The sequence below is a fragment of the Lissotriton helveticus genome, chromosome 11 (genome assembly GCF_964261635.1).
Source record: "Lissotriton helveticus chromosome 11, aLisHel1.1, whole genome shotgun sequence".
Taxonomy (NCBI): domain Eukaryota; kingdom Metazoa; phylum Chordata; class Amphibia; order Caudata; family Salamandridae; genus Lissotriton; species Lissotriton helveticus.
The window spans coordinates 782,353,103-782,375,072 of NC_136072.1; the positions used below are offsets into that span (position 1 = coordinate 782,353,103).

At 47.6% G+C, this 21,970-nt stretch overlaps 1 protein-coding gene across 1 annotated transcript in view; it reads right to left on the reverse strand.

Moving 5' to 3' along the window:
- Positions 1 to 21,970, reverse strand: part of PCYOX1 (prenylcysteine oxidase 1) — a 187,056-nt gene that overhangs the window by 34,998 nt on the left and 130,088 nt on the right. The window contains exons 4-5 of the mRNA XM_078666718.1: positions 5,930 to 6,141; positions 4,779 to 4,931 (exon numbers count right to left, since the gene is read on the reverse strand). Of these exons, the coding sequence (XP_078522844.1) occupies positions 4,779 to 4,931; positions 5,930 to 6,141 (365 nt within the window). The remainder of the gene's footprint in view (positions 1 to 4,778; positions 4,932 to 5,929; positions 6,142 to 21,970) is intronic.

The following is a 21,970-nucleotide window of genomic DNA, read 5'->3' on the forward strand; positions in this document are numbered from 1 at the left end:
CAAATGGCAGGACTCTGAACTGGTAATGCTGTTGTCCCACCTTGAATCGTAGGAACTTCCGATGACCTAGGAGTATCGGGACATGGAAGTAGGCGTCTCGGAGGTCGATAGTCGCCATGAAATCTCCGACTGAGAGCAATAGCAAGATTTCTGTAAGCGTTAGCATGCAGAAGGATTGATTCTTGAGATATTGATTGAGCGCTCTCAAGTCCAATATGGGTCTCCATTCCCCGTTCTTCTTGACGATTAGGAAAAAGCGGGAATAAAATCCCTTCCCTCTCTGAGACTTTGGCACCACTTCTACTGCACCCTTCTGAATCAGAAGGCAAACCTGATGGAGAAGTTCCTTGAGGTGCGGAGGAGGCGGCCCAGAAAGCGGTGTCGGAGGAGGTATTTCGACGAATTCCAATGCATGGCCTTTTTCTACAATGTCGAGCACCTAACGGTCTGTGGTGATGAAGGACCATTGAGAACCAAACAGAGAGATTCGACCTCCAATTTGCAGAGTTGAAGGCAAGTCATTGACGTTTGTTGGAAGATCCCCTGTAAGTGGACTTTCCTCTATAGGTCTTGGCCGGCTGCTGACGAGAAGACTGTTGACGGTTTCCGGAGAAACGCTGGTTGCCTTGGTTATAGGAGCGATATTGATTGCTTCCTCCTCGAAAATTGGAGTTAGTGCCTCGTCCTCGAGAACCCCGAAAGGGCTGTTTCTTAAATTGAAGAGTACCTAAGGCACGTGCAGTGTCCTTTATAGATTGCAACGCTTCGTCAATGTGCGCTCCGAAGAGTGATTCGCCATCATATGGCATATCAAGAATTTTCGCTTGAACTTCCTGACGGAAAGAGGTCGAGCGCAACCAACCTTGCAGACGTAAGACGGCCGCTCCAGCGAGTTGTCGAAATCCAGTGCAGGCCACATCCACTGAACAGTCAATCAATTCTTCGGATGTTCTTTCACCTTCCTGAAGAAGCTGTAAATCTTCCGCCTTGGAAGCATCCGGAAGTAACGTCACATAGGCGGACATATCTGCCCAAACTTGACGGTCATATCGACCCAAAATGGCCATAGCATTAGCCACTCGCACAGTAGTGGAAGACATTGAGGAAAATTTGCGCCCTATAGCATCAAGGTGACGGCCCTCACGGTCCGGAGGAGCAGTGGTGGTAGATGCAGGATTCCGTGATCCTCTCTGAGCTGCCTGTGTAACAACAGAATCAGGCTTCGGCTGTCCAGTAAGGCATGCCGGAGATCCCACCGGCGCCTTATATTTCTTCTCTAACCTTGGCAATTGTGCCGGTAAAGAGTTTGGAGTCTTCATGAGTTTCACCCCTTCAGCCCAGATGAAATCTATAATTGGGACAGTATGAATCTGTTTAAATGGTTGGTTCTTGAAGTCATAAAGGAAACAATCTTCCTCTCTTTGGACTCGTGGCAACTTGAAACGCTGAGCCGCTCTGTCCATCAATTGATGGAAGCTTGCAATATCCACCGGAGGAGAATCCCCTGGCGTCACTTGAGATGGGGATGGTGTCTGTGCCAGATAGTCATCCCACTCCGCCATTTCATCATCACCATCCACATCTGTAACTTTTCCATCCTCTCGCTCTGGAGGATTCTCGTCGTCATCATCAGGATTCAGAGTTGCGTGAACCTGAATTGATGTGTGTCTCTGAATGGTAGCAGGCGGTGAAGGCTCTGATGGAGCGGTTGATGGCTCCGTAATCGGGGTCAAAACAGATGGGACAGTAGACACTTGTGGTGATGGCGGGAAACGCCGATTATTGTCATCCAACATATTTTGGAGGCTTGAAATCATTGACAATGGCAACATCGCAGCTGGCATTGGAGTCTGAACCTCATCATGTTGGCCATACTGTTCCTCCTCATCATTACTGAAGTCCTGACACTTTATAATTAAATCCGATGGACTGTGAGCGTCAGTAAAAGCTTCATGCACATGCCCTTCAGACTCCTGATCTGAGTCCGTAGCAAACAAAGGCGAGGGTGGAAGAGCCATTCCCCCTTCATGAAAAGTTGCGACCTGGTCCGATTTGCTGGAAGACAGCGGCAACAAATGTAGTGAGGCAAATGAAGACGGTGTCATCTGGACTACATTCTGCGACCTTGTCGTCGACGGCAAACCCTCCGTTGACTGAGCTTTCGGAGGCATAGATGGTGCAATGGTCTTTGCGGTCTTCTTCGTTGAAATAGTCATCAAAACCGTCGTCGATGAGGACATCGTCGACGGGGACGTCGTCGACAGTAGTGGAGCCGTAGACGGAACCTTCATTGACGTAGATGTCGACGGAGCCTTCTGTTTTATCTTTTTCGTCGACGGGGCAGTCGCCGACGGGACAGACAAAGACGGGACAGACAAAGACGGGACAGACAAAGACGGGACAGACAAAGACGGGACAGACAAAGACGGGACAGACAAAGACGGGACACTCTTCGACGGGACAGCTGTCGACCGAACACTCGTCGTCGAAGGCGTCGACGAAATCAACATCTTCAAACCTTTCGTCGACGACGATAGACGACGGATGTTTCTTCGTCGATGACGAACGTTTCTTCGTCGACGACGAAATAGGGATGATTGACGATACAGTCTTAGAACTGAGAATTACCTTCATCGACAACAATGACGTCGACCAAGGGGCTGTAGACGATCCAGAAGCAAGCGTCGTCATGACTGTCGTCGTCGACTTTGAACCAGAGACAGCAAATCTCGTTGACGGAACTGTAGACGAATCAGTTTTCTTCACAGAAAAACTTGAAGGAGATGCAGCAGGAGCCTGAGAGCCAGGTCTCGTGGGCCCAGAAGTGGTAGGAAGTGGTGAAGACACCACAGGGGCCAAGGAGAGAGACATCCTCTTCTTTTTAAAAAATGGAGAAGGCACCTCCTGCACACTACCACGCTTGGAAGCTGCTTTAGAATGGCCGGAAATAAGACTTTTTAGCATCAGAAAGTACATTATCTTTGTAGAATTTTGGGTAGGCAGTTTATGCCTTTTCTTATACATATTTCAGGTTTTTTCTTCTGATTATATATATGAATAAATGTTTCTATATATATTTAGTATATTATTGCTATTTTATTTACCGTGGGACTCCCACTCCGACGACGGGGAATATTCGAGCATATGAATCTATGAAAGACACCCCAATACTGGAAAAACAGAGTTGGAGGGAGGCCAATAAATTCCTGGGCTTGGCGGGCACTCTAAAGGGTAGAACGCCGCTCTGGTTTGGCGACCAACTAGTCGAGGTGTCCAGACTGACTGGCTTCAAGGGCTGGAGGCTCATCGGGATTGACTACTTGGGCGATGTGTGGTAAGGGAATGCTCCTAGATCCTTGGTCTACCTCCAAAAAGAGTACCAACTGCACGACTCCCAACACTACCACTATCTGCGCCTTAAACATGCCTTGCGAATATACATACACACGGACGTAGAGCTCCCAGAATATTCTCCACTAGAGGACAGACTTCTTCTTGACCCTATCCCGGACAAGCCTACCTCTACCATCTACCGTAAGCTCATTAATAACATGCCTGATCCCCTGGCGACCCTGAGGGAGAGATGGAAGGGAGACAATTAGGATCAGGTTCCGCCTTGTGCAATTGAAAATACTGCGACAGGTTTATTATTCGCGTACTCAATTGTTCGCCTGGGGGAGGTGCCTGTCTCCTTTGTGTGCGAGGGGCTTCCAAGGGGAGGGGACCTTTGTCCACATACTGTGGGACTGTCCGTACATAGTGCCCTTCTGGACCAAAGTTGCACAAACAATGGCGTTAGTGGTGGGATCGTCGGTGCCGGTGGATCAGAGGGGGTTGCTGCTAATGATTAGAGGGGCTACTGACTGGTCCAGATATAACGAGATCTGGTTAGCAACAGCTGCGTGTGTGGTGAAAAGAAATATAGCCAGCAACTGCCCCCCCCCCCCCTCCCCCCAATGGGAGCAATGGATTAGGGACCTGGACTGGTGTCAGAGGGCGGAGGAGACTGTATGAATCCAGAGGATGAGTCAAGAAATGGAAAGAGGTGTGGGGCCCCTGGCGTAGATACCGGTCTGAGCTGGCAGGGGTGGGATAATGCAGTTTGTATTAATTGTCCATTCCACTACCAGTATGAACGTTAAAGTAATATGGACTGCTGTTTTTCTGTATTTCTTCTGATCACTGCTGTGCATTGAATGAGACCTTGAGCATAATCAATAAAAAAAGAGTTTAAATATAAATAAATAAGGGAGCTAGGTTTTCAAATCCCAGCTTTGGTGGATTCCACTATTTGACTTGGTTTTTGGAAGCGTATTAATATCCTTTGACAGATTTGCAATATTCTGAATGTATTTCCATGTGTTTTAGGAACGCACATTCCTCAATTATAAACAGAGGCATCACAGGATTCCTTTGCTTCATACCAAAGAATAATTCACTAAACTTTGCATGCCATCAAAGGATTAATGGAGAAACAGAACAGGTTGAGGCTAGATTCAGGGATCAGGCTGATTTCTTTAGGCTGAAAAGTCATACCATATACAATGTCAAAGATTAATACCTACACTTTTTTTTACCATGTCCAACAATGAACAAAGGTTGCAAAAGGCAGATAAAAAAAAGTAATACACCATTCAATCTCAAAACTACATTACAGACATAACATCTCACACACCACCAACTGGATAAAGATGGTTTGATGTTCACAACATGAATTACCAATAAACATGCAGGTACTGAAAGAAAGCGCTCTCAGAACTTCATTGGCTTCAACTTACCAGTCCGCAGAGGCCGAATCTTTTCCTCCACTGAAGTCACCATGCCCTTGATAAGGTTGGCTTTGGATGCATACAACAATCCTGTACACACAATCTTGTTTCCACCCTTTACAGACCAAAGGCCAGGATCTGTTCCTGCCAAAGACACAGCACCTACAAAAGGAAATTGATTATTGTACAACTACTCTGCTCTGTAGGCTTACAGCACCTTCCGGGTCTGACATATGGAGGAATAGAGCCCATGAAAGCTAAAATGGTAATCCAGGGTAGAACACGCAGATACATTAACAGTATATCAACACTGTGTTGAGAGCTTCTTCACTCAGGGGCATATGTAGCAAACACTCTATTTGAGATTCTCAAATAGCGATTTTTTGATAATCGCTATTTGAGAATCTCAAAACGAGATGTCATTAAAATTCGCAAATATTTTGCGATTCCTTGGTATTCCTAAATTGCGACTCGCAATTAAGGAATGTCTTCCCATTCATTCCTATGTGTCTAAGGCCCATAGGAATGAATAGGAAGACATTCTCAATTTGCGATTCGCAATTAGAGAATTGCAAATTGAAAATGCAATTTCAAGGGTGCACGGGTGTCAAAAGGACACTGTGATGCACCCCTGAAATGCACATGTGGCGCACATACATGCCCTAAGGGCCTGTATTTGCGCCACATGGCACTTTGAAAATGCCAAAAAGTGCATTTTTCACAGAAATCGCAAATTACCACCAACTTGAAGTTGGTGGTAATTTGCGATTTCTTAAGGAGAAATCGCACAACTTGGGTGCTTTTAACATCGCATTTAAGGAATCCCAATTTGCGATTCCTTAAATGCTTTTGCGAAATAAGGAATGGCAAATTTTGCGATACCCTTTTGGGATGATACATCCCAAAAGGCCTTTTCCCGTTCGCAAACGGGCCGATTCTGAGAATCAGACTGTTTGCGAACGAGAAAAGGGCTTGATACATATGCCCCTAAAAGTTTTATCTTCTGATAATTTGAGATAGTTTTACACAGAAACAAGCTCTTACTCAGACCAGTTTAAAATTTTAATACAGAGCAGATGAAGGGGAAGGCTAGGGAGAAAATAACTTGTAGCAGAGTGTAAAGTAAAACCAAAAAAGGGGAAGTTCAATTTGGTCCTCACCTACAAACCCATTAATCTGCGCCCCTTGTCCGTAATTGACCCTCATGGCTGGGGTTACTATTTCATCAATAAACCTCTGTGAGAATCCTGCTTGCTGCATTGTTTCATCAATAGTCTTGTTCAGGCGCCGAACGAACTCCTCTCCACCAAGGGCATTCAGCAAGGCCTCTACGCTGGTGAATGAGTAGTCCGATGTTTGGTACCGGTACACCCTGTCACAGAAGGAAGAAACAGTGACAAAATGTAACTTCTTGAAAGCCACATTGTCCACAATGCTTAAACTAAAATGCACCATCCACTTCCGCCTCATACTTCGTACACCTATAAATCGCTGGGCATCCCATCTGCTCATCACAAGCTGGGATGAAATGCACCTACTTGAAAAAATGTATTTAATTTTTGGTGAGTTTGCTTAGCCCAGATCACTCTCCTGTTCATTAAACCTCATGTATGAAGAAAAAGTGACATTTGCCTCAACACATCCTTCTATGGAGAAATCAAGTAGTCATCTTAATTTCACAAAGGTTTTCAATGCAGAGCTATTTAATAGAAGAGGTTAACAATCTTCTATCCCTCATTATTCATATCTTGCTGGAAGTTGGGGTTAATAGGAAATGTGCCATGGCTGCCCCATCGGTTGGCTAGTTTGTAAACTATCCCAAATGAGTTTAATGTCTAGAATATCTTCCCAAATGTCGATATAAGTGTTCTCGCTTTCAAAAGACTCCAGTGACTGTCTTCCTGTCTGCGCACTAGTGGTCATTCTGCAGTCATTTAGGGATGATCAAGTTTCGCTTTACAGCCACTGCACTGTTCTTTTCTCTATCGTTCTGGGTGAATTTAAGATTGCCTATCTTATTCAACAGACTTCCACCACACATGGAGACTAAGACTGCACAGTTCTCAATTTTCTATACCAATGTGCTTGTTGCGATTGTTTACTGAAGTAGGGATACCAACATGTTACCCTCTCCCATTTAATGGAGTGGATGTCAGTGAGGCAGGATTAGGTGACCCAAGCCTGTAGGTGTGTTCTGGCTAAGGCTATGGACCTTTTATATTTTCTCTGTCCTAACGCTACAGGATGATGCATAAATACATCTTCTCAGAGTTCAAAAAAAGATCAGGGACAGTTGGACCAGTGAGAGAGATAGATTAGTTGACAGATTTTAAGGATTCAAATTAACAAAGCATGGCACCTGGAGTATTGTAAGGTTGAATTCTTTAGCTGAATTATACAGATGTGGTAGCTGGGTACAGATTCTAATACAATTTTACAATTTCCTCAACAGAAGGGAATTTTAGATTATAGTCCAAACAGTATATCTACATCTGTGCAGAAGCTATACCATTATAACTGCCCAGAAACAATTATTGCAAGTAGGTTTGACAGACTGCCCTGGAGATAACCGGAGAGGAAGAACTTTCAGAATGCAATGAGTGAGCACTAAGACAATAAGACACCCAGGCCACCAAGTGTGGAAAGATATGTGTTGGAAGAACTTCCATTCTGTGAGGATCACTTTGACTGCAAAAGACGAAGGTAAGTCTAATAATGACATGTCAGACGTATCTAAAGGGAGAGGAACAGTTGAACCCCAGGGGCCCAGTATAACTATGGAAAAGGACACCCTAATAGGGACCTTAAAAATACTCTACAAGTGCTTCTTTGTAGAAGCCCAATAGACAGCTAATCGTGTACAATCAAATAACAGATTTTGATGTATTCCCCAGTTCCAAATCACAACTCCAGCATATTACCCTGAACTTCAATGTGTGTGGTTGAACAGGAGTCCAATGAAGCAAGTGCATTCTAACAAATTTAAATTGGATCCAGGCTGGAGCAACTTTATTACGAAGGGAGAGATTCCCAATCAAAGACCAATTATTCAGCAAGATGTGTTCGAAACCCCCTTTATCAAATTATTTGGATCATGTGGTATAAATGGATAAACTCTGTGGAGCCGACAGTTTCGATACAAATGTGTACACTTGAGAAGCTACATGCCCCGTTCTGAGCCAAACGGTCAGGAGATTAGATAGAGAGGAGTGGTTAGATAATTGGAATTAAACCAAAGAAGACCTCCTAGAGTTATTGAAGCAACTCTCAAGTAGTTTGTCAATAGCTTTAAAAGCAGAAGCTGTATCCGAGATGATACTATGAGAATGAGAAGGGGCACATTTTCTCATGGATAGAAGGAAGATAGCCTAGATGGGTGACAAAGATTGTTCGCTATATATCCATGGAGGAGGATAAAGTGAATCCGGGAAAAACCAAAGTGCCCCTTGAGATTCTAGGAAGGACGTTTAGTACAAGTACTAGTTCGGGAAGTTACAACCACCCAAAGCAACACATTTCAGAAGAAATGTATCTGTCATTCCACAAAAACGTAGCAGTAAGTTTGTCAAGTTCATGAAATAAATTGTCTGAGAGTCTTAGAGGCAGCATTGAAGATAAAAAATTAACTATTGGTGTAATCATCATATTAACCCCTCCCCTGCTGATGACGGAACCGCTCCGTCATCAGCCGCGGTCGCGCTGTGCTGATGACGGAGCGGTTCCGTCATGGCCCGCTCGGCACGCCTGCGCGGCGCAGATTCCGCGCCTGCTCTGAGCGTTCTATTGAGCGGGGAGGGCCAAGACGGAACCGCTCCATCATAAGCACAGCGCAACCGACGCTGGTGACGGAGCGGTTCCGTCACCAGCATGCGCCCGCCGCTCTTCCGCCCCGCCCCCTTAGGACTGCGGCGGAATAGCCGCCGCAGTGAAGGGGTTAAGGGAATGTAATCTTCCCCACCAGGTCACAAACTGTATAGCATACTGAAACGCCACTGGCACATTTTAACTGCAAATAGGGCATTGGAACGCCATTAATTAAATGTCCCAGCATTACGTACAGTAGGGGCAAAACAGTTAGGAACCTGGTCAGTCCCAGTTACCCCCCCCCCCCTCCATCACGGCTCCAAAGTGATACTTGGCTTACCAAACTGAATGTGGGATCTTTTATCTGTGGAAATTGCAGCATGTGTAAGATGGCTAATAATGGTGTAATGGAATTGGAGTACAATGGATACCGGGAATTCGGATTAACAAACACCTTGACTGTATAACTAAATATGTTGTATATGTGTATATGTGATCCAATGCAAATGTGAAAAGATGTATGTTGGTAGCACTATACGCCCACTTAAGGAACGTATAGCGGAACATTTTCGTGTACTTAAGAACTTGGACGTGCGGTACCAGATTGAAAGTCATGCACATGATTGTATTGCACAGCGCAAATCACTTGGTTTTAGATGTTAGGGGGGCAACAGAGAACTCAGGCTGAGAGTGTGAGGCATGTTGGATGAGGAAGTTACGGGCGGGGGAACTGGGCATTAATGTGGACAATGAACTTCAATATTTTCTACATGTGTAGATATATCTGTATAATAACAACTGTTTCCTGGACCCACACCCTCCGTCTATCTCTATTACTCCACTACTTCTGCATACTACTGTCAGAGCCATTTCTTAATACCCATTCCTCCACCTTTGATATGGTATTGGGTCACCTAGTGAATAAACCAGACACTATTAGAGATTAAATAGACTTTGACTTTGAATGAGGAATTATGTACACATTGGAGAAGGATGCTTACCCCACTATCTTGCTATCGCAGGTTCCTCTCACTCTGTATACTTGAGTTACTGTTTAACATGTTACTCTCAAATAGTACTGCCACATAGTAATTACGGAGGGATATTCTCTTTGCCAACTTTAGATATCACCTTATTCTTTATTGATTATATTATCTGGCATACTTGGAAATTTGCACTGAATTATTTTTGCAGTTGATACAGGACTACAGATCCTTTTCTTGTAGACAAACACGATAATAATTTCAACTCATCCTCTTTCTAAGATGGCGGCCATGCACCCTTCATCCGTTATACCGGTAGGGCGACTGCCGTTTCTTCATCCACACACAATCATGAGTGACCGCTTTTATCCTCACAATACTGTATTACGCTCTACCCTCTATGAGGTCCTTGATATAACCAATAGAGTATTAGGAAATATGCACAGAGTGTTTTTTGCAGTCGATATAGGACAACAAATCCTATTCTTGTAGACAAATGCAATAATTATTTTTATTCATCCCCTTTCTAAGATGGCAGCCATGCACTCTTGATCCGTTATACCGGTAGGACAACTGACGTTTCCTCATCTACACGCAATCATGAGTGAACATCTTTACCCTCACTTTACTGTATTACACTCTACCCTCTATGAGGTCCTTGATATTACTAATTAGTGACCATACTAACTATTTTCAGGCCTCATAAGACACAAACTTGTGTGTTTTTCGAGACTACCATTACAAGATGGCGGCCACCGCCCATGCTGGTTTCTGACTACACACTGTTTTCAGGACAGGTAACCTTTGAATGACTATTTAAGCAGGCACACCTCAGGAGGCGCTTGCGAGAAGCCGCTTGCATTACATGGCGAACTCTCCGCACTTGAACAGGTGTTATTTATGCATCCTTTTATGTGGTGCCATATGCGGACTCACCTCTCTGATGCCGAGTCTCTCAGGGAACACAGGTTCCAGACTCATTTTTTTAGAATTACTAAACTATACTTAGAGATCTAGCATTAGAATTTCTAATACTTAAATATAGAGTTCGGCTTTACTACTTAGTCAACTAGGAGCTAGTGCTTAGATTGCTCAACTCCTTAGTTTGATTAGCATTATGTATTTTCGGATGCAGGGTTTAGACTAAAAAATACGATAACATTGTTAGTTCACTATATTTATGGCACAGCTAACGGTTTGAGCAACCTAGATAGTGCGTTACCACTCGCATTTACTTATATAATTGGGGCAATGATAAAACTCTTTGTATATGTGGCCGGATATCTTGATACTCATCTTTTCACCTCCTCTATTGGTTCTAGATACACCTAACTACATACAGGTTTTTGGAACAATAGTGGATATAGGTATACGTTCATTTAATTTTTCCATTTGGGCCTCAGATGGTATATGACATATATATAATTTTTCACTTAGGTTACACTTAAACATAATTGGGAATACCTTCCTCCTAAGACTTCCCGATACCGTAGATAAATTGGTGAGCCTATTATTCATACAGAATCAGTATGGTTTATAGAATCACTAGGGTGATGCCTTCTAATGTATCCCTTCTTCTCCACGGATACTGGATTCCTTTATCTTTGAACACTTATTCTGTGTTTCGGTGATTGTCTTTACTCAGACATAGCTTTTATCTCCTTTTTCCCTGCCACCTTTACTCTTGGAAGACTGTTTATAATTTCTGGGTCCTTATACCAATGGTCTTTTCCGGTACTTTTTTTTACTAACTTTAGTATAGATGTAATCAAATAGTTACAGGGTGCATATATATTTTTGTTGTTGTTGTAGCCCTGAGGAAGTCGGTTGGTGATGACCCTATGACGAAACGCATGTTGGCTACGCCGATTGATTACGACCAGCATCAGGTTGTGACAGTAACAACCCACAGTACTAACAACTGTAAATTATCTATTCTATTAGATTTGATAACTACTTGAAAATAAAGAAGAATTGGACTATCATACTCTTCGAACTCTTGAACATTATTTTCATCATTTGCTCAGGATTAAGACTAAATACTAACGTGAGCACAGCAACAGAAATAGCTAAGATTTCTAAAAAGATGGAGGTATTGTAGAGCATTCTAGCAAAGTGGTAATCAATCAATCAAAGCATTTATATAGCGCACTACTCACCCGGGGGGTCTCAAGGCGCTAGGGGGGGGGGGGTCCGCTACTGCTCGAACAGCCAGGTCTTGAGCTTCTTCCTGAAGGCGAGGTGGTCCTGGGTCAGGCGGAGGTGGGTCGGGAGGGAGTTCTAGGTCTTGGCGGCGAGGTACGAGAAGGACCTTCCACCTGTGGTGGCTCTTCGGATGCGGGGGACGGTGGCGAGGGCGTGGCCGGTCGATCGAAGCTGGCGTTTGGGAGCGTAGAAGTTGAGGCGGTTGTTGAGGTATCCTGGGCCTTCGTTGTGTAGGGCTTTGTGTGCGTGGGTGAGGAGGCGGAAGGTGATTCTCTTGTTGACCGGGAGCCAGTGCAGGTCTCTCAGATGTCTGGAGATGTGGTTGCGATGGGGGATGTCCAGGATGAGTCGGGCTGAGGCGCTCTGGATCCGCTGGAGTCTCTTCTGGAGTTTGGCGGTGGTTCCGGCATAGAGGGCGTTGCCGTAGTCCAGACGGCTGGTGACGAGGGCCTGGGTGACAGTCTTCCTTGTCTCGGTGGGGATCCACCGGAAGATCTTACGTAGCATGCGCAGGATGTAGAAGCACGACGAGGAGACGGCGTTGACTTGTCCGGTCATGGAGAGGGAGGAGTCCAGGATGAAGCCCAGGTTGCGTGCGTGGTCTGTTGGTTTGGGTGCGTTGCCTAGGGCGGAGGGCCACCAGGAGTCGTCCCAGGCGGAGGGTGAAGATCCCAGGATTAGGACTTCCGTCTTGTCCGAGTTCAGTTTCAGGCGGCTGTTCTTCATCCATTCGGCTACCTCTTTCATCCCTTCGTGAAGGTTGGCTCTGGCGGTGGCGGGGTCGTTGGTGAGGGAGAGGATCAGTTGGGTGTCGTCGGCGTAGGAGATGATGTTGAGGTTGTGCTGGCGTGCGATGGCTGCGAGGGGGCTCATGTAGACGTTGAAGAGGGTTGGGCTGAGCGAGGAGCCTTGAGGGACGCCGCAGATGACTTCGGTGGCTTCTGATCTGAACGGGGGGAGGCGGACTCTCTGTGTCCTTCCGGCGAGGAAGGAGATGATCCACTCCAGTGCCTTCTCCTGGATTCCGACGTTGCTGAGGCGCTGCACTAGGGTGCGGTGGCAGACAGTGTCGAAGGCCGCGGAGAGGTCTAGGAGGATGAGGGCCGCTGTTTCTCCGTTGTCGAGCAGGGCTCGGATGTCATCGGTCACTGCGATCAGGGCAGTGCCGGTGCTGTGGTTGGCACGGAAGCCAGACTGCGAGGGGTCGAGGGATCCGTTCGTCTCGAGGAAGGCGGCCAGCTGCTTGTTGACGGTCTTCTCGATGACTTTTGCTGGAAACGGGAGCAGCGAGATGGGGCGGTAATTCTTGAGGTCGGTGGGGTCGGCTGATGGCTTCTTTAGAAGAGCGCTGAGTTCGGCGTGCTTCCAGCTCTCCGGGAAGGTGGCGCTGTCGAAGGAGGTGTTGATGATGTCCCGTAGGTGGGGTGCGATGACAGCGTCGGCCTTGTTGAAGACGTGGTGAGGGCAGGGATCGGTCGGAGATCCGGAGTGGATGGAGTTCATCGTGCGGACGGTCTCTTCGGTGCTGACCGGGGTCCAGGCGTGGAGGGTGGTGGTGGGGGGCGGTCGTTCGGTCGTGGCGTGTGTCGGTTGAGTGCAGAAGCTGTTGTGTATGTCCGCGATCTTGTTGTGGAAGAAGGAGGCGAGGGAGTTGCAGAGGTCTTGCGAGGGGGTGATGTTGTTGTTTCCGGCGTTGGGGTTGGAGAGCTCTTTAACGATGTTGAAGAGCTCCTTGCTATTGTGTGCGTTGTTGTCCAATCGTTCCTTGAATGCAGTTTTCTTGGTGGCGTGGATCAGTTGGTGGTGTTTTCGGGTGGCGAGCTTGAGGGTAGTCATGTTGTCCGGTGTTGGGTCTCTGCGCCAGGTTTTCTCGAGGGCTCTGCAGTTCTTCTTGGAGCTCTTGAGTTCGTCGTTAAACCATGGGGCTTTCTTGCTGCCGGGTCTGCTCGGCGGGGTCTTCAGAGGGGTGAGGTCGTCTGCGCAGTCGCTGATCCATTTCGTGAGGTTGGTGGCCGCTTGGCAGGGGTTCGTTGTGCTGGTGGGAGGATTCTTGCTCAGGGAAGTAGCGAGCTGGTTGGCAGTGATCTTGTTCCAGCTTCTGCGTGCAGCCTGTTGCTGGTGATGGTGGATCGTGGTCCTTCTGAAGCTGAAGTGGACGCAGCTGTGGTCCGTCCAGTGGAGTGCGGTGGCGTGGCTGAAGGCGATGTCCTTGCTGGATGAGAAGACCGGGTCACCAGTTGCTTGAGTCAGAGGTTGGCGAGGTTGTCCAGCAGGGTGGTGGTGTTGCGGTCGTTGTTGTTCTCCAGATGGAAGTTGAGGTCCCCGAGGAGGATGTAGTCCGCGGAGGGGAGGGCGTGCGGGCTGACGAAGTCGGCGATGTCCTCGCTGAATTGTGTGCGTGGTCCCGGGGGTCTGTAGATGAGGGTGCCTCTGAGGGTGGTCTTGGGGTTGATGTGGATCTGGAAGTGCAGGTGTTCGGCGGGTGTGAGGGTGTCGTCGGTGTTGGTCGTGATGCGGATGGTGTTCCTGTGGATGATGGCGATGCCTCCTCCAGTCTGGTTGATGCGGTCCCTCCGGATGATCTTGTAGCCGTCTGGGATGGCGATGTCGGGCGCTGAGGAGGCGTTCATCCAGGTTTCCGTGAGGAAGGCAACGTCTGGGGCTGTGGTGTCGAGCAGGTTCCAGAGCTCGACGGCGTGTCTGTGGACGGAGCGGGTGTTGAGCAGGATGCACTTGAGGTGGTTGCTGCTGGAGTTCGGCTTGGTCGGTGCTGGTGTGGAGCAGGTCCGGATGCAGGTGAACTTGCAGGAGTGGCAGCTGAAGGGTCCGTGGGTGCGTCTCGGGGTGGCTCGGTAGCAGGCTGGGATTCTACCGGCGTTGAGTGCGTAGAGTTCGGTTGTGTCGTAGGTCCAGCGGGTAGGCTGGTGACTGCGGGAGCCAGGGGCTCTGGCGCTGGGCGCGGTCGGGCGCAGACGGGCTTACCTTTGGCGCGCCTTCGGCGCTCATTCGGTGCTCCCGCTGCGCGCGTCCGCTGCGCGCGGTCGCTCTGGGGGCGTCATAAGAAGGGAGCCGGGAGGGAGGGAGGGTTCGCTGGGAGGCGGGAGCGTGTGAGCCAATCGGCTCGCGGGGGGGCGGGGCCGCAGGCAGCGGCGGGAAATCTGTGCAGAGCTTGGCGGGCGGCCCTGCGGCGGCTGGGGCGCCGGGAACGGTGTCGGCGAGCAGGTACTGGCAGCAGGTGAGGCTCAGAAGCAGGGGAAGTGAGGAGCGTGGGGGCAACCAGGCCGAGGGCGCAGTGGTCGCTCCCGAGAAGGAAGCAGGGTCCCCTTAAGAAGGGAGCCGGGAGGGAGGGTTCGCTGGGAGGCGGGAGCGTGTGAGCCAATCGGCTCGCGGGGGGGCGGGGCCGCAGGCAGCGGCGGGAAATCTGTGCGGAGCTTGGCGGGCGGCCCTGCGGCGGCTGGGGCGCCGGGAACGGCGTCGGCGAGCAGGTACTGGCAGCAGGTGAGGCTCAGAAGCAGGGGAAGTGAGGAGTGTGGGGGCGACCAGGCCGATGGCGCAGTGGTCGCTCCAGGTAAGAACCAGCTGAAGCAACGGCAGCAATGAGAAAAAAAAGAACCCATGCGTGTCGTGGCTGACAGAAAATAATTATGTGGCCGCCATCTTAGAACACTAAAAGGTTGCGTTGCAGGATTAAAATAGTCACTGATTTGCGCATTCAGAGTGAAAAAATAGAAGTTGCTTACTCCTGGCTGAAACAATTCACTTTGTAATAAGTCCACACCTCCTCAGAACAATGAAAAAAACACATAACGCAGATTAAAGTCGGCAGAGCAGGCGTGCACCACCATCTTGAAGTGCACATTGTCTCGGAAGCGGAGAAGGCAAAAAGCGCTAAAACCGCAGGTGTCCACGAAAAACAGTTGTTAGGAGGCACACCTGCAAGGTCCCACAATAAACAGTCACCCGTGTGTGTGGTTAGGTTGACGAAATCGGTGTCCCGGACAGCATTGCATGCTGGCGTGTGGACAGAGCTCAGCACCAAGCAGCCATCTTAGCCATGCTCCAAAGAAAGCAATTTTGACACACTTTATTTTGTAGAAATATCAAAATGACAGACATACCCTTTTAACAAAAATATGGAAAAGGAAAATGTTTATTTTAAAAAAGCGCTTCCTTTACGTCTACCACAAACTCGTAGTTAACAAACCACACCGGAAACTAGCATTTGCAATGCAATAGGTCTCGCATTGGCATTGCTACAAATAATGCAGCGCCAATTGCGCAAACATTTAGTAATGTGAGACCTATTGCTTTGTAAAAGCAATGGGGAGCGGACACAGGAGTAACAGAGGAGAAAGCCATTTTAAGTAAATGAATAAGTATATAGCACGAACTCGACCCGAAGGTATCTGAACGCTACAGAGCGATCCGGCAGCCACTAGTTAAACCTAATAAATTGTAAAACAATCCCCTTTTTAGTAATTAATGTAAAAAAAAAAAAAAGAAAATGGAGGAAGGAAGAAGGAAGCAACGCATGAAAGGGTGGGGGAGCAAACACTGGGGGAGAGAGGAAAAATGGGGAGTGGGCACAGGAGTAACAGAAAAGTAATTTTTAATAAAATATTTTTTTTATTTCAAAATATTTCAAAACTATCGTCCGCCGCCTGGCTCAGTATTCCTTGTACCTACCTGGCATCAACATCACAGACGAGCGGTCTTTCCCCGGCAACCCCCGAGGTTCCCTGCATTCCAAGCCTTGTTAACTGCCCTCTGCACTGCACAGTCCAGCTGGAAGGAAGAAGAGAGCAACGGACGAAAGTGTGGGGGAGTGAACACTGGGAGAGAGAAGAGCAATGGGGGTGGCCAGAGGAGAAGGACATTTTAATCGCATCAAAAGTATAGCGCAAACTTGACCCAAAGGTATCAGAGTGCAACGGTGCAGGCCAGCAGTAACCAGCAGCCACAGTTATGCCATCTCGGGACGTGCTATAACAAAAACAGCATCAGAAACCCGCTGGAGCGCGAGGCTTTAACACTATAGTAGAGATGAACTGTGATGAGAGCGCATTCTTCCTACCCGCGGATACGTACCTCTCTACCAATATTGCTGGGAAAGTTGCTGCCAGGTTTGCAGGCGAGTTAGATGTTGGGCTTCTGATATGGGTTGGTGGGCTGCACAGATCAGGCTCAATCGCCGTTCACGCGGAAGCACCACCTCCAACTCGCAGAAGCACGGACGTCCGCGCAGTCGTCGCTGATAGTAGAGTGTGTTCCCCAAGCAAAGTAGCAAGCAGCTGCCTTGCGTATTTTACGTTTGGCATTACCCGTGGTACCAGGCGCATACGGCTGCTTGTCGCCCGTCAAGTAACGTAGGATAGAGAAGTAGCTTTCTTCGCTGGACATTGCTCAGAATTTATTACAGGCAAGGACTGGGCAGCTAGAGGAATAATATACTTTTTCAGGCTAGAGGCAGAAGAGGGAGATGTTCACAAGGGTCCATGTGGGCAAGCGGGAGAGAATATGGCCATACTCCAGCGGACATGACGTCAACCCAGGACTCGACAATCTGATGTACAGCTGGTTCCGTGTCTGAGATCGCAGGTTTATTCTCGCTTTAACATACTAAGTTAACATTTCAATTTATGTTTGCCGTTTAATACCAGTAGGTGTGTTGAGTATAAACTACTGATATGTATAACTAGCAACAGCCGAAAGGAAACGAGTGGTGCGCGCCAGCAGTCCACCTCTCTTTCCTTCTTTAATTTAGTTGCCTCCCTGTGAAATGGATCCAAAAAAGAAGAAGCTCACGAGTGGTGCGCACGTGCGCCACAGCGAGACATGTGGTTTAAATTATAGCGCCCGTGTCTGGGCACGATAATTGAAACCACATGGCAGCGGTGCGCGTAATAGACACCAATAGGCCATGGGCAGAGCAATGCGCCCGCCTTTGGCCAATTGCGTGTTGTCTTTGATAAAAACGCACGCAAATAACCTGGCCCAAAAGGAAAAGCACACAGACGCGCGTGTGCGATTCCTAGCTCTGTTTTCAAACCCCCTACAGGAGGTCTCTCGCTGCGCGAGCAATGCTGCGCACTGCAATGCAGGCGCAAGACCTAAAAAGGTGCTTAAGCAAGAGGCATGTAATAAGAGAAAACAGGGTGGATATAAAGGATTGGGTTTTGTGAATGGGTAGAGGAGATTGTTCGGGTTTAAAAAAATAAAATATAAGCATGGTGTAAAGCCAGAATGGGAGCAGCAGAAGTGGTAAACAAAGGTAGAAAAGAGGGTAAAAGGAGTGTGGTAGAGAGGAAATCCAAGCTTAAAAATAGAAAAGGAAAAAAAAAGGACTATAATTTAAAGGGAGAAAGCACTGGCTTAACAAAAAAAAATCCCACCTTAAAAAACAAATATTTCTTCAATAATTGTTTTCACCAGGTACAACCTGATGAAAATCATTCTTAAAACAATTGTCAAGAAATTACTATTTTCATCAGTATAGGTCTTTTTCAAGAACACATATCCTGAAAACCGACATGAGCAATCTTGTTAGCAAATGTGAGCAGAAGGAAAATTCTAGGTCAGGACCGGAGGCTCGGATTATGTTTATCTCTTCCTTTATTTTCCGCTCAGCAGCCTTATCAACATAACAAATACAGAGAGACTACACGTCCCATGAGTGTTTGTATTAGAACACCAGCAACAAACAGAGACAGTCTCATATAAACAATAGCAATGAACAGCACTACCTCTTGCTTCGCTGCTCAGCAGCCAGTTAAGAGCCTTTCCTTGCTATTATGCATTTTATCTGCATGTACCCTGTTGCCTACCTTGTTGAGGGTTGTAGCACAGGGTCCGTTTTCTTTGATTTGTACCAGTGCTTGCGCGCCTTCTCCATGGTTTCGGGACACCAACCTGCATCCTCAGGTCAGCCTCATCTCCTCAGGGAGGCCAGCGCCGCCATTCTCTCACCCGGTTCGACGACCAGGGTGAAGCAGCAGTGAGTTCACGCACTTCCGGCTCTAGATGCCCGGGCAGTCTTCACTGCTCCTTTTTAGGTCGAGGGACCGTCCCACTGCGTAGCAGTGGGCGGAGCCCGAAGATTTAATGATTCTTAGAGGGGGCTTGGAACCCGCCCCTCTTCTCCATTGGCTGGCCTAGAAAATGCTGGCCAGCCATTGGAGGAGAGGGGCATCACTCGGTCCAATCCCCATCTTTTTCTGATTCGGGGGCGTTTTTTTTTAGCTTCTTTCTTGTTTTCTTTCTCTCCTCTTCCCATTGCTGGAATTTTACCTTCCAGCCAATGGGAAGAGGAGAGAACGAAAACAACGCCCCCGAATCGGAAAATGACCGCGCTTTCTCTGAGGCATTTCTTTTTTGCCTCGGAGAAACATGGTCGTGCTGCTTGGTTTCCTGCGGCTCTCACAGAGATTCACCACCTCTAGCAGACCGGGTTGGAGCTTTCAGCTAAGTTATAGCGTACAAGATGGACATCAGTTTCATGGAAAAGGTTAACATGCAAAGCGCGTTTTGGTATATGGATTCCTTAGCGTTCCGAGGATTTTGGAAATGGCTTTTCTAAGTATTCGGCGCTGCTCGTGTCTCTCCATCTCACTGGGTCTCTAGGGGTGTTAAAGAGTTGGTGCGTATTGATACAGCTTTCCTGGCAAGCCAGCAGCTCGCCCACGCGCCCAGAGCACGTTCTCTCGGGATCGCCCGCCTCGCAGGTAGCCTTCCATCGATCTGCTCTTCTGGAGAGCAAACCTGGTACTTTTTGATGCCCCCCACCTCCTGCTCCGGATCAGGCTGCATCGACCGGGCTCTCACAAATACACAGCACTGACACGGAATTAAAAATATTAACACCGTATTAACCCCTGCTCCTGACCCGTCCTCTGCTCTCCAGATGTAAGGCAGGCGCCGGGATGAGGCAGGAAGCTGGATGTGCAGACGCCGGGCTTTTTTCCTCCCAGCGGCGGTCGTGCATCGATGCAGCAAGGCCGGACTTTGATCTTCTTACCAAAAATTAACTAACTGTGGAGTAAGTGATCAATGGGCCAAAAAAGAGATAATTCGCCATTAAGCTCGATACGAACAGCTGCTTAAGTCCTCATAAATCCGGCGATAATCACTGCCAAGAGTCAGTGGCGTACGGCAAGACGATAGGCACCCCCTGTGCATCCTGGGCTCCAGGAACTTCCAAACTCACAGATATTCATCATCTCAGATTGATTGGGTGTTGGGGGCCTGCACTGCAGGAGATCCAGGGGGCCCCTGCCAAGAGCACCCTCTCTTGGACTCCGGGAGGAATGCCAGATGAGTGTCACCGGAGGGGAGGTTGAACCCTCATCCTCCTGGAGAGGCCAGTCTCAGCAACGCCGGTGCATGCTGCACGGGATGTGCCTCTCTGCTAAGCCACGTGTGCGGTGCCTGCCAAACTGTAAGGCGGGCTCACATTGAATCTGAACGCCTGCAGGGGCCATTCTATGTCAGCGCTGCCTAAACACACCCCATGTAAGATGATCTGTGTTTCACTGAGCACTCTTCCGTGCTTATTGCAAGAAGAACCCTACAAACCAGCCTCCCATCTCGCGGGTTCTAGGACTTTTTACTTACAAGAAAGCCATCTACTCACGCTCTACCTAGTGCTTAATTTGTGTAAGAATAAGTATTGGGGTCCCCAGCCCAAGGTTTTGCTCAGAAGCCTGCCGACCACGATATCGCAGGTTGGGGAGCTCTTTCATCTACAACACTTTAAGGTCTTTTTAATCCCAGCGCTCTGCTTTTGTCACTCTTTTCCCATCTTTCTATTCCTTTTTTCGCTCTTTTATGTTTTTCTCTCTCTTGCTTAGGGTCAAAGCGTATTGAGGAAAAATAAGTGTTTATCCCCAAATTAAGCACTGCTGCGGAGTGTCTCATAGTGAAATCTCTGCCCTGGTGGTCTCAATCGCTGCGAATACTTTTTTCACCTATTGGTGCTGTGCCTCCCAATGTGATTTTTGTTCAGTAAGAGCAGCTCTCTTGATTTTAAGCCAGATGGGACGGGCTGTGACTAGACATGAAGAGGTGATTGGTTTCTGCGCCCTGCCCTTCTATCCTGCCTCCATCTCGTGTCGAAGATACGGTGGAGAAATTACACTGACATGTTGAAGTCGAGCTTGAGAGCTGAATTAATTTAAGTCCATGTAAAGGGGCCCACGAGCAGTAATCTTAGAGGAGCTGCCCGGTTCAGTTTCTGTTAGGAGGCAGGCTAGGAATGAATGGCAGGCGCTCCCTGACTGCAGGGAAACTCGCAGACTGGGCAAAAATGGCATTAAGAAGAACAAGGACACATCGAGAAAACCATCATACGAAACACTATTTTTATATCACCTACACCTGGTCTTATCTTATCTACAGAGCTGCGCTCCAAGGACATGGCAAGATTCCTTTTTAGAAGATTTGGTTGGACAGAAGTTAGGCACTTATGCTGTTAAAACTGCTTTTATTACACAGATTACAATCAATTCAGTAGGCCTGAGTTGTTTATAATTACGCACCAGTGATTTAGGCTGTAGGCCTGCTTGGTGCATTGGGAAAAGTCACACCAGAAGCCATAAGTCTCATCTGTTTATTGTAGAAAGATAAGACGTAGACAACAGTTTGTCATATGTTTTGTGAAAAGCACATCTTAAAACCAAAACACCCTTAAGGTTCGATTGGTAATATTACGCTTCATTACATTGTGTTAAATCGCTAGACAGGTATTTTGTTGCATGGAATTTCACACATTGACATAGACAGGGTTTTGTTGTTAGTTTTCCCCCTCAGCTCCCCCATCTCCCATCTTTCCCCACTGGACAAATGCTGGAGGTGGGGATGCGGTTGGGTATTTGCACCATGATAATTCGTGTTAGGCCTTTCAGGATGAGTTGTTTATTGTTTTGCCAACTGTAATTTTGTACATAATTGTAATTTGATGACTTTATGCATGATGGTTGCTTGTGAAAAAGTTTATACTCCTTACAGAACGCCCGAGTTGGCCATTGTGACAAACACTATTAGACTGCTAGGTTTATTCATAAAATGTATGTGCAACACTATAGATCTTACTTGTTTATTGTAAAAAGATATGGCAATGGTAGTAGGCCTGACTTACTTGCTGTGAAGAGAAAATGTTGATGACAATAGACCGTTACAGCGGGATGTTATGACACTGTTTTAAAGCCTGTAGAC